The following is a 13,093-nucleotide window of genomic DNA, read 5'->3' on the forward strand; positions in this document are numbered from 1 at the left end:
TTCCCGCAGCTCATGGATGATGAATCCAGGGGATAGTGACTTAGATCATGTGAAATCCTCTTGCTTACCCTTAACTGTTGAATTGAGCATAACCTAGCCAGCTCAATAAATTATAAACCAAATTTTTAATTTAAATGAAGTTAAGCCTGCCAAATCAAACTCACCTGTAAAAATTCTGATTTTGATTTGATCTGTTTTATTGGTGATTTAGAAATCTGAACAAATTTTGAATTTGGATGAGCCCATCCAAACAAAGATATATCAATATTTCCCTCCGTAATGTATGGTTTAATGGAACAGAACCATACTGAACTTTGTCAGGTTACAGGGAAAATGATAACCCTTTGGGAAAAATAATACCCTGTGTACCACTTTGTTAAGTATTGTAAACCCTGTTGGTTACTTTTCTATCCTTGTTGGGAAATAATTTTCTACTGTTACCCCTAGCAGTTCAGTCTAAATTTGCATCCATATGATTCAAAACTAAAGTGTATATACAGGGTGTAATATTTATATTTGAGTCTACCACTGTAGCCAAGTATTTGTATTGTTTTTCTGATGTGTATATATATATTTTAATTAATGCATGATTGTTACGTGTATGTTCATGCTTGCTATTGTGAACCACCGTGATTGATAAAACAGAACAGTATATAAATAAATTAAATAAATAAGTTAGTTAAATATATTCTTGTAAATTGTGTGAGTATTTGATTAATATATTGTTCAGAATCAACCTAAATGCAGTTTCTTCTTTAAACTGTAATGAAAATAAAGATTTTGTCAGCACTAAAATTGCTAACTCCATTATTGCCAAAATAATTACAACTCGGGTCTTTTTTTTCCCCAAGGTTTGTCTCCAGGCTTTTGAAAAGTTTACAGGCAAAAAGATCTGTCCCATGTGTAGGAAGATGCAGTACCAGACTAGAGTGATCTATGATGGAGCTCGTCTGTTCAGGACAAAATGTGCCACTAGGTAAGGAAATCTTTTATATTGAATAGATATGAAGATGATATTGCATAATGTATATATTTTTTAAATTAAAATTAGATATAGAATGAGTGGAAACAGAATGAACTATTGTTCTTTAAGAAGGTGTATGTTCACATCTAACTGCAGAGTACATTTGAATTAATGTTACCTGTGTTTGCAGATGGATTTCAAAGCACACATAGGGTCCGATGTAATAAACCACGCTAAACCATCCATGGGTTTTTGTGCTGTTTTTTGCACAGATTTTCTAATGCTAATCTTACTCATGTATATAATAAAGCGTTTTGTGCTGAAAAACCCACCCAAAGATCTGCGACTTGTTTAGGCGGCCCCATGCAATTTACGATGTAGAAAACCCTGCTAGCAGGGAGATTTTATTTATTTATTTATTTTATTTATTTATTGATTTAGATTTATTTTTTATTTATTTATTTGTTTGTTTATTTAGATTTATATTCCGCTTTTCACACTTTTTTTTTCAGCGCTTTAAAGTGGATTACATTCAGGTACTGTAGGTATTTCCCTATCCCCAGAGGGCTTACAATCTAAGGGGGTCATTTATCAAACTGCTATATGGCGTTTTCGCATGCAAAAAATGCCTTTAACTCATGCGAAAACGCCTTAATGCATAGTGCGATGCAAATTAGAAAAAGAGGAGGAGATTGGGGCGGGTTTTGTGGCCAAGTGGGCTGGCTTCATAATTTGCAAAGCCATATCGCACAGCTTTAACGCGTATTTTAACTGCACCTTTTTCATTTGTGTAAAGCCGTGCGATCAGGCTTTATCACACTTTGCGATGTTTTCGCAAATCCCGTTTTTGGGGGGGGGGGGAGAGAGAGTGAGAGCCTAGCCATAATGCCCTCATACTAGGTAAGTATTTATACCCCTATATGAGGCCCACCTAGTCACTCAAGGTGAGGTTTAGGTATTAGTGTAGGGGTTAGGGGCCACTTTGACATTCAAAGTGAGACGTACGAACAGAACAGTGCTCTCTTGTGAAGATTTGATGATCTTCGGAGTGAGGAAAATCACACAAAGATGAGATTTGTGCAATGTTCTCTCAACCTAGCTTGATAACAAGATTACATGCACTTGTTTTGGTGTGGGTCAGCCAAAGAATGACAGTGGTAGAAGCTTTACAGCACAGCAGAAGAGAGAGGCTGCAGGCTGAGAAAAAATAGTTTCTTGCTGAAGGAGAGAGAAGGGCCTGAGAGGAGCAAGTTGTCTGGTTCAAGCCGCTCTCAGAAGGGCACGCAGGCAGGGGATATTCTGCCTAAGAACAACTGCTGAAGATACTGGAGACTGAGCTCCAGGGCTATTCTCAGTCTCTATAAAGAAATCAAGAATTTTAGAGATCCTCTAACAGAGCATGGATGTGCTATTTCAGGCCTGGTCAAGCTTCTCGGCATCTTGCAGTTTCTTGCCTCAGTCTCATTCTAAAACACAGTGGTTGAGGTGGCTGGTATGGACTAGTCAAAGATCTCAAGGCATTTCAGCCAGGTACTGAGGGCCATGATGAAAAAGGTCAGGCATGACATCCATTACCCACAGCAGCTTATGGAGTGGCAGGAGATGAAGCAAGCTTTCTATAACATAGCTGGCATGCCAAATGTAGAGTGCAATGGATTGCACCCAGGTCACTACCCCCCCACACACACGTAGGAGAAAAGGCATACCGGAAAAGGAAGCAATTCCACTCCCTGAACATACAAATTGTCTGCCCATGCGCACATGAAGATCCTCAGTATTGTCTCCAAATTTGCTGGAATCAGTCATGACTCCTTCATCCTCACAGTTTACGCTGGCCCAAAATTTCACTGTAGGGAAATACAGCGAAGGCTGGTTGCATAGTAAGTTTGAAACGCAAGTCAAAACAAAGAGCATACTTAAAAATTGCAGTAAGCTCTCTGGAGTAGGTAACCAAAATGGATTTCCTGGCGTGTAGCCAGATGGACTCAGAACGAATGGGTATAGTATCCGCGTGCTAGCAGTTGGAGACGGATCTGACGTCAGCACAGGGTATATATACCCCCACAGGAAGCGTAGCAACTTAGTAATTTCCGTCTCCAAAGCAGTTTGGAGAGCCTACACGCTTGCTGAGCGTGTTTTCCAAATCTACTTTCTAATTTCTACTTTCTACTTACTACAACTTCTACAGCATCGAGCCCCGCACTCCTGCGGTGATACCCTAAGGTCCCTCCCCCAGTAGAGTTTCCCGGGGTGATTTCCGTGATCCCCCGGAGGTTTAAGTCCTCGGTCCGGTGACCAAATCGCGGCAGGGACACAGCCCCCGGGCGAGGTTCGGGTGAGGCTTTCGAGGCGCCTCAGTCCCGGCGTGGACGAGGCAGCGGGTGCATATCCTCAAACGCGGCGGTGAAGGTACTTGCCCTCTCCCCCCGCAGCCGGAGACCGCCCGGGTTCCAGCCGGGAAGCGCTGAGGATCAGGTAAGGCGTACATCTCTTATTTCTGGTCTCCGAGGAACAGAGGATCGGCGGCATGGCATGCCGTGGAGGGCACCATTTTGTGGGCCTAGTTCAGGTATTGAGCGCCCGTAATAGGCGCGGCTCTATTCCTCCTTGTGCGTATATTGCCTTATTGCTGAGAGCATATTGAATGCCATTGAGCGTGTATTGCTAACCGCCTATCGCTGATTGCCTATTGAATGCCATTCAGCGGGTATTGCTAACCGCATATTGCTGAGAGCCTATTGAATGCCATTGAGCGTGTATTGCTAACCGCATATTGCTGAGAGCCTATTGAATGCCATTGAGCATGTATTGCTAACGGCTTATTGTTGAGAGCCTATTGAATGCCATTGAGCGTGTATTGCTAACCACATATTGCTGAGAGCCTATTGAATGCCATTGAGCGTGTATTGCTAACCGCTTCCTGCTAAGAGCCTATTGCATACCATTGAGTGTGTATTACTAGACGCTTCTTGCTGAGAGCGTATTACCTGCCATTGAGCGTGTATTGCTACCTGCATATTGCTGAGAGCATATTGCATCCAATTGAGCGGCTTTCATGGCCGCCTATTGCTGAGAACGTCTTGCATATTATTATGATTGTGCGCCTGTGGTACTAAGCGCATATTGTTGCCGCATGTTATTATTATTGTGCGCCTGTTCTATTAAGCATATATTATTGCCGCATATTATTATTCTTTTGGTGCGCCTATTGTATTAAGCGCATATTGCTGCCGCATATTATTATTTTTGTGCGCCTATTGTATTAAGCGCATATTGCTGCCGCATATTATTATTTTTGTGCGCCTGTTGTATTAAGCGCATATTGCTGCCGCATATTATTATTATTTTTGTGCACCTGTTGTGTTTACTGTTTATCGATTTCTGACTATTAATCATTGTTCTATGTACACCATATTTATGGTAATTCCCAATCTGGTTATATGTAAACCGAAGCGATATGTACCAGTACATGATCTTCGGTATATAAAAGTCTTTAAATAAAATAAAATAAATAAATATTGCTGCCGCATATTGTTATTTTTTGTGCGTCTGTTGTATTAAGCGCATATTGCTGCCGCATATTATTATTATTGTGCGCCTGTTCTATTAAGCATATATTATTGCCGCTTCTCATTCAGCGCATACTTTTCCATGGAACAGAACGCCTCAGCGGCGGCGGCGCCTGCCTCAGGCATTAAAGCCCTTGGCCTCTGCTCTGCATGCCAGCTTAGAGCCACGCACAGTGAAGAGCCAGACTCCCTATGTGCTCAATGTGAGGAGGCCGTGGGACCCTCGGGCCAGGACCAGTCTCAGCCACGATTTGCTGACAGTTCCCCAGGGGCTACCCCGGATTTAGCGGGCAGTCTCGACCAATCGGGAATAACGGGGGATCTTGTACCCCGGCGATTAGAGGCTGCTTCCATTTCCTGGGTGGATCTCTTTAAGGGGATTCATGCCTTTGTACAGATGCAGACGGCTTCCCGTCCAGGTCCTGCTGTCCCTGTTGTTCCTGCGGTGGCTGCGGCTGCTGCCGCTGCCGCTGCGGTGGCGGCTCCTGCGGATCCTATTCCTGGACCCTCATGCCCTTATCGTGAGCGGGTCCTCCCGCCACTGGACAGTCCAGATCAGTCAGACGAGGAGGTTTCACCGGATGAGTCCGAACTCCCGGACGAGGGGGAACTTCCCCCAGGGATTGAGCCATATAGAACCATGAGGCGGTTCTTCCCTAAGGAGGATCTCTCCGACCTAGTGTCTCAGTGTCTGGCGGAGTTGGATATAACAGGTCCCAGCGCTACGGTACCCTCTGCGCAGAACCCCCTGCTGGAAGGTCTTCGTCCTACAGCCCGCCATTTTCCATTCTTGCAAGCGGCACAACAACTGATAGATTTAGAATGGGCGGCACCAGCGGCTTCCTTTAAAGGGGGCCGGGCCCTGATGGGCATGTACCCATTGGCGCCGGCTATTCAGGACCTGCTGGCGTGCCCTCAGGTGGACGCCTTGATTAGCGCTGTGGTCAAGCGCACTACCATTCCAGTTGAAGGGGGGACGGCCCTCAAGGAGCCTCATGACCGGCGGCTGGACGCCATTCTGAAACAGACCTTTGAGGTGGCAGCTCTATCTTTGCAGATCGCGACCTGCTGCACAGTGGTGACGCGTGCCTGTTTGTCACAGGTTAGGAACAACGCTCCAGCAGCTGACATGGAGTCAGCTCTTTCGTTCCTCACGGATGCTGCATCAGACCTGGTCCGGACAACAGCTAAGGGGATCTCATCCTCCGTAGCCGCCAGGAGGCAGCTCTGGATCCGGAGATGGTCAGCTGATGCACCTTCAAAGACACGGCCTCACCAGATTGCCCTTTAAGGCTCTTTCCTCTTTGCTAGCGACCTGGATAAACTGGCCAGCACATGGGGTGCCTCTCCAGTGCCTAGACTGCCGGAAGATCGGTTCCGAAGGGGCCAGCGCGCATTTCCAAGGTCCTCCAGGGGCAGGAGTTCACAGCGCTTTGTTCCCTATAGGAGTCGCTACCAGGCACCACGTCCTCAGGCCAGGAATCAGTCCTTTCGGACCAAGCAGCACAAGAGGGGAGCAGGCCCGGGCTCAGGTCCCGGCCGCGCCTCCCAATGAGAATTCGCCGATTCATCTGGGGGACGGAGCCATAGGGAGCAGGTTAACCCTCTTCTACCCCAGATGGGTCGAGATCACGTCGGACCAGTGGGTCCTCGCCATTATCCGAGAGGGATATTATCTGGTCTTTCATCATCTCCCTCCAGATAAGTTTGTGGAATCTTCCTGTCCCACACACAAGAAGGCAGCATTGGAAGCTACCCTGGCGAGGCTCCTGTCCTTGAAAGCCATCATCCCAGTACCTGCCTGGGAAGTGAATTCTGGACACTATTCCATTTATTTCATGGTACCCAAGAAAGGGGGCACCTTCCGGCCTGTATTGGACCTCAAGTCAGTCAATCGATACTTACGGGTCCCGAGGTTTCGCATGGAAACTCTGCGCTCCGTCAAGACCGCAGTGCAGCCAGGAGAATTCCTCATGGCATTAGACTACCAAGAGAAGGTTAAAACTCCAGACGTGTATCCAGTACTTGATGGGAGCCAGTCGGCCCATAGCTTGGGATTACCTGCAGGTTCTCGGCCTCATGGCATCCACCTTGGAAGTGGTACCTTGGGCAAGGGCCCATATGAGACCGTTACAACACTCCCTACTCTCTTGCTGGAGCCCCCGCTTGCGGAACTATTCCACGCACCTTCCTCTGCCAGCCAGAGTTCGGACCCAGTTGCGGTGGTGGTTGCAGTCCAACCACATGAGCAGGGGGTCGAAGATGTCATCACCCACGTGGACTCTGCTCACCACAGATGCCAGCCTGAGCGGCTGGGGAGCACACTGCGAAGAACTCGCCGCACAAGGGCGGTGGAACATCAACCGTCTAGAGGCCAGGGCAGTCCGATTGGCATGCCTTCGATTTGCTCACAGACTGAAGAACAGAGCAGTCAGAGTGATGTCCGACAACTCCACCACGGTGGCATACATCAACTGTCAGGGCGGAACCAGAAGCCGTCAGGTATCTCTGGAGATCGCCCCACTGATGGCTTGGGCAGAGGCGAATCTTCGGGACATCTCCGCCGTCCACATTGCCGGGAAGGACAACACCACAGCAGACTTCCTCAGCAGAGAAACCCTAAATCCGGGGGAGTGGCAGCTGTCACCCACAGCCTTCCAGATGATTGTGGATCACTGGGGGATTCCGGACATGGATTTACTGGCGGACAAGTCCAATGCTCAAGTACCCAGATACTTCAGCCGCAAGCGAGATCTGTTCTCCCACGGAATCGATGCCCTGGTGCAGCCATGGCCTCCAGGGACTCTGCTTATACGCCTTTCCTCCGTGGCCTCTGCTGGGCGCCATCATCCACAAGATTCGGAAACACCAGGGCCTAGTTCTTCTAGTGGCACCAGACTGGCCAAGAAGACCCTGGTACGCGGACTAGAGAAGACTACTGGTAGGGGAACCTCTTCCCCTGCCTCCTCTCCGGGACCTTCTACGTCAAGGTCCCATCCTCCACGAGGATCCAGCTCCATTGAGAGGGCTAGGCTGAAGAAAAGAGGTTACTCGGAGCCCGTGATAGATACACTCCTCCGAGCTCGCAAGTTTTCCACATCCCTCACCTACGTCAGGATCTGGAGAGTATTTGAAGCATGGTGCGACACCCATGGCACCAATCCACATGCGACTATGATCCCTATTGTGTTGGATTTCCTGCAAGATGGACTTCAGAAGGGTCTCTCCCTCAGCTCCATCAAGGTTCAGGTGGCTGCGCTGTCTTGCTATGGTCCCAGGAGGGATGGCAAGACCATTGCCAAGCACCCAGATGTTTCTCGTTTCCTGAAAGGAGTCAAGCATATTCGTCCGCCACTGAAGTGGCCTGTGCCCTTATGGAACCTCAACCTTGTTTTGGATTTCCTTGCGGGATCCACCTTCAGACCCCTTCGGGGCCTGTCTCTCCATTCTCTAACCTTGAAGATGGTCTTCTTGCTGGCTGTCTGTTCAGCACGCCGCATATCAGAGCTACAGGCACTGTCCTGTCGAGATCTGTTTCTCCGAATCACTCCTGAGGCTATCCATCTTCGGACGGTTCCCTCCTTTCTACCGAAAGAGGTTTCACAGTTTCATCTTAACCAAACAATATCCTTGCCTACTACGGCGGGTTTGAAGAAATCTGAAGAAGGGCGCATATTGCGCCATCTCGACATTGGCAGATTACTGCCCAGATATCTGGAAGTGACACATGAACTACGAAAGACGGACCATCTGTTCTTCCTCCACAGCGGGAAGAAGCAAGGTGCAGCGGCCTCGCGGCCCACCATCGCCCGCTGGATTAAAGAAGTTATCAGAGCAGCTTATGTGGAGGCTGGGAAGTCTCCGCCTCTACAAGTCAAGGCTCATTCTACCAGAGCACAAGCGGCATCCTGGGCGGAATCCAGGATGCTGTCGCCTGCAGAAATATGTAAAGCGGCGACATGGTCCTCCCTCCATACCTTCTCCAGGTTCTACCGTCTGGATGTCCAGGCCAGGGAGGACTCAGCATTTGCGAGGGCGGTACTACATGGTCCTCAGGCAGCCTCCCGCCCAGGCTGGGAGTAAAGCTTTTGTACATCCCATTCGTTCTGAGTCCATTTGGCTACACGCCAGGAAATGTTGAGATTACTTACCTGATAATCTCCTTTTCCTTAGTGTAGACAGATGGACTCAGCATTCCGCCCAGCTGCCTGTGTACATGGGTTTCACCGATTCAAGGTAAGCCATGTCATCTGTTTCCATAAGAGCGTACACTCTACAGGTGTTCACGCCTTCCGGTTGGGAATGCTGGCGGTCTCCAGCTACTATCAATCGGTCAGGGGAATCCTGTTTCACTTTTCACTGAGCGTCAGTACACACATCCATAACAGCTTTTACAAGGAAGATTACTAAGTTGCTACGCTTCCTGTGGGGGTATATATACCCCGTGCTGATGTCAGATCCGTCTCCAACTGCTAGCACGCGGATACTATACCCATTCGTTCTGAGTCCATCTGTCTACACTAAGGAAAAGGAGATTATCAGGTAAGTAATCTCAACATTAGTGGGCCCTTTGAGGTGCATAGAACCAGAAGTGCATAGTATTCCGCTACAGTGGTGGGGACAGGTACACCACTCAGCAATAGCAATTTAGTACCACCAGCACTAACCACTACCAACTCCTAACAACACTCACACAGGGCCCTGGAAGGAGGAGTATCCCAGAAAATGTAATGGACATGCATGTACACCAGATACATGTCATTATCCCAAGACAAGCAGGAAGCTAGTCCTCACATATGGGTGACGTCATTGATGGAGCCCTATTGCGGAAAACTTTCTGTCAAAGTTTCTAGAAACTTTTGACTGGCACTCTGAGCCCACTGAGCATGCCCAGCATGCCATGATATTCTCAGCCACAGGGGTCTCCCTTCTGTCTTCGTTTTTCCTCGCTACTTCTGGCATCGCGGAGCAGGAGCCTGTGTGAGTTTTCTCACAATTCTGACTAAAAATCAGATTTAAAAAATTGATAATTTCTCTCCCATATCGGGGTCTCCCTCGTTACCACCGGCTGGTGAGTAAACTATTCTCATTCTGACTCATTCGAGTACATATTTTTTCTTCACACTTTTTCTTCAAAAAATGTCGCAATTGTAATCGGACCATGTCCATTACAGATCCACACCTCGAGTGTGTACTTTGCTTGGGCCAATCTCATGATGTAACATCTTGCCCAAAATGTGCTGAAATGACCGCTAAAGGTCGGAAGGCGCGACAAGAAAAGATGGAACACTTGTTCCATCTTCAACTTTTACCTTCTCCATCGACATCCACTCAGTCATCTCCGGCCGGAGTTTCAAAACAACTGATCCTTAAAAAACGTCGTCCGGAAGGTTCAGGGGACTGTTTATCACCGACCCCCATCCGTGGCATCGACGAGGTCAGCAGTGGAACATCGACCGAAACATGGGCATCGACATCGCCATCCATCGATTCTGGAATCTCTGCTATCCCCGGAGAAATCGACCACCAAGCGTCCTCGCCTGCAGGAAACACTGAGGTGTTCACCTTCTGTCGAGGTGCCAGCCATCGAACCTCCACAGGGCCCTGTGGAAGGACCGATAACCCCCCCATCACCACCACGTGTAGCTGCTCTGCCTACATCAGCTATCACGGAGGAATTGAGCAGATTTATCCGCCAAGCGGTGCTACAAGCACTACAGGTGCATCGACCATCGCCGATGCCCTCGCCGACACCAGTGTTGATGCCGGTGACAACACCGAAGCCGGTGCCCACGCTGATGCCGGTACCCATACCAATGCCGGAACCAACCCCGACAACACCGATTCTACTACCTGGGGCTCCAGGTCAACCAGAATTGGCTTTGTTTCAACTACTCATGGATAGATTTGACGCCATTGTTGGTGCTCTTCCACCAAAGTCTATCCCACCTAAACCGATCGGGGATGTTCCTGGACAGAGACCTGTCGATGAGCCTCAGCCAGGGCCTTCTGGACTTTTTTTGACCACCGAGGTCTTCTCCAACTTCCCCTTCCAGGGAAGAGCCATATGACTCATGGGAAGACAAGCATACTGATACTTCGTCAGAAAGCTTTATGTCTGACCCTTCTCCGCCGGAAGGCAAGAAGAAATCTCCTCCAGAGGACTTGTCCTTCACCAATTTCATAAAGGACATGGCAGACACAATACCATTCAACTTAGTGTCGGAGGAAGACACGAGACAGCAGACTTTAGAAGTCTTACAGTTCGTGGATCCTCCAAAAGAAGTCCGGGCCATTCCTGTCCACGAGGTACTTTTGGAGTTGCAACATAGACTCTGGGAACATCCATGCTCATTTCCACCGATTAATAAAAGAGTGGATACCACCTATCTTGTCCAGCATGTTCCTGGTTACCAGAAATCACAGTTACCACGTCAATCTGTTGTGGTGGAGTTGGCTCAAAAGAAGTCCAAGAGAGTATGACCTCAATCCTCCACTCCACCTGGAAAGGACCATAGATTTCTAGACTCCTTAGGGAGAAAAGTATACCAAGGAGCTATGCTCAATTCAAGGATTGCATCCTATCAACTCTATAAGACGCAATACCAGAGGAATCTTTGGAAGCAGATGCAGGAACTTTCCAACTTCCTACCTCAGCAGTACCAGGAGGCAGCTCAGACTATAATACACAAGGGACTTGAAGCTGGAAAGCATGAAGTCCGGGCCGCCTACGACAACTTTGAAACAGCTTCGAGAGTAGCAGCCTCAGGAATAAGTGCACGTCGCTGGGTATGGTTAAAAGCCTCTGACTTTAGGCACAAGAAAAGCTGGTGGATCTACCTGCGTAGGTGACAACCTCTTTGGGTCAAAATTTCAGGATGCCGTGGCCCAACTGAAAGAACACACGGAGACATTGCGCCAACTGTCGTCAGTTCCGCAAGACTGCTTCATCACGGTCTCGCCGTCCACCAAGGAAAGAATCTAGAAAACCTTTCTACAGGCAGAGACGATGTTATCCACCAGCATCCAGGGGTAGATCTTCTCGTCCGCAACAAAGATCTCAACCCAGACAGCCTAGAGCTGCTAGGCCTCAACCGCCACCGCAGACGGGATTGGCTGCAGGTTTTTGAGGCCATCACCAGAGACCAAAGTTATCTCCGCAATCCAAAACTGAACCTGCCAGTAGACCGAGTTTCCTCCTTCTACACTCATTGGTTACAGATAACAACAGGCCAATGGGTACTCTCGGTAATATCTCGAGGTTACCAATTCAATTTTCTCTCAATTCCAAGAGACTCTCCTCCAAAACCTCTTTCGTTACACGAAACTCACATAATTCATCTACAAGCAGAATTATCCACCCTTCTGAGAGCTAGAGCTGTAAAGCCGGTGCCCTGGACTCAGCAGGGCAGAGGATTCTACTCCCGTTATTTCCTCGTTCCAAAGAAAACTGGAGGCCCACGTCCCATCCTAATCCTCAGAAATCTCAACAAATTTCTAAAGAAAGAAAAGTTAAGGATGGTTTCTCTAGGCACCATGCTTCCCCTTCTTCAAACAGGAGATTGGCTTTGTTCTCTGGATCTACAGGACGCTTATGCTCACATTCCAATATTCCCTCCTCATCGCAAGTATCTGCGTTTCCTGGTGGGTCACCAACATTTCCAGTACAGAGTACTACCATTCGGACTTGCCTCAGCTCCCAGAGTATTCACAAAATGTCTGGCAGTAATAGCAGCACACTTGCACAAGGAAAGTGTCCACGTTTTCCCCTATCTAGACGACTGGCTCATCAGAAGTCACTCTCAACAAGGAGCGCTAACTTCTCTCAACCGAACAATTACTCTACTTCACTCCATGGGGTTTCTCATCAATTATCAAAAATCCCATCTCATTCCATCTCACCTGCTTCAATTCATCGGAGCAGAATTGAACACCATTCTCTCAAGAGCCTTTGTACCCGAGGATCGAGCAAGAACACTCTCCCTATTGGCAAACTCACTACACTCTAAGAAACAAGCGACAGCTCATCAGTTTCTAACTTTGCTAGGCCACATGGCCTCCACAGTTCATGTCACTCCTATGGCAAGACTAGCCATGAGAATAACCCAATGGACATTAAGGTCACAATGGATCCAAGCCATTCAACCACTGTTCTCTCCAATTCAAGTAACCCACCAGCTATATACATCTCTACTTTGGTGGGCAAACACGGACAACTTGCGCAAGGGCCTGCCCTTCCAACAGCCAGTCCCACAGATAACTTTAACTACAGATGCATCCACCTTGGGTTGGGGAGCCCACATAGACAATCTCCAAACCCAGGGTACGTGGACAAAACTCGAAGCAACATTTCAAATCAGTTTCCTGGAACTTCGAGCTATACGGTATGCCCTGCATGTGTTCAAAGACTGCCTTTCACACAAGACTGTTCTAATTCAAACGGACAATACAGTAGCCATGTGGTACCTGAACAAGCAGGGAGGTACGGGCTCGTATCTCCTTTGTCAAGAAGCTGCACAAAAATGGGACTGGGCCCTGACACATTCCATATTTCTCCAGG

The 13,093-nt window shown here is 48.2% G+C and overlaps 1 protein-coding gene across 8 annotated transcripts in view; it reads left to right on the top strand.

The window, feature by feature from the left end:
• Positions 1-13,093, top strand: part of RNF32 (ring finger protein 32) — a 170,817-nt gene that overhangs the window by 83,625 nt on the left and 74,099 nt on the right. For all 8 annotated transcript variants that reach the window (XM_029588487.1, XM_029588483.1, XM_029588490.1 and 5 more), the window contains one exon: positions 852-976. In XM_029588487.1, coding sequence (XP_029444347.1) covers positions 852-976 — 125 coding nt within the window. The remainder of the gene's footprint in view (positions 1-851; positions 977-13,093) is intronic.

This window comes from Rhinatrema bivittatum, chromosome 2, assembly GCF_901001135.1.
Source record: "Rhinatrema bivittatum chromosome 2, aRhiBiv1.1, whole genome shotgun sequence".
Taxonomy (NCBI): domain Eukaryota; kingdom Metazoa; phylum Chordata; class Amphibia; order Gymnophiona; family Rhinatrematidae; genus Rhinatrema; species Rhinatrema bivittatum.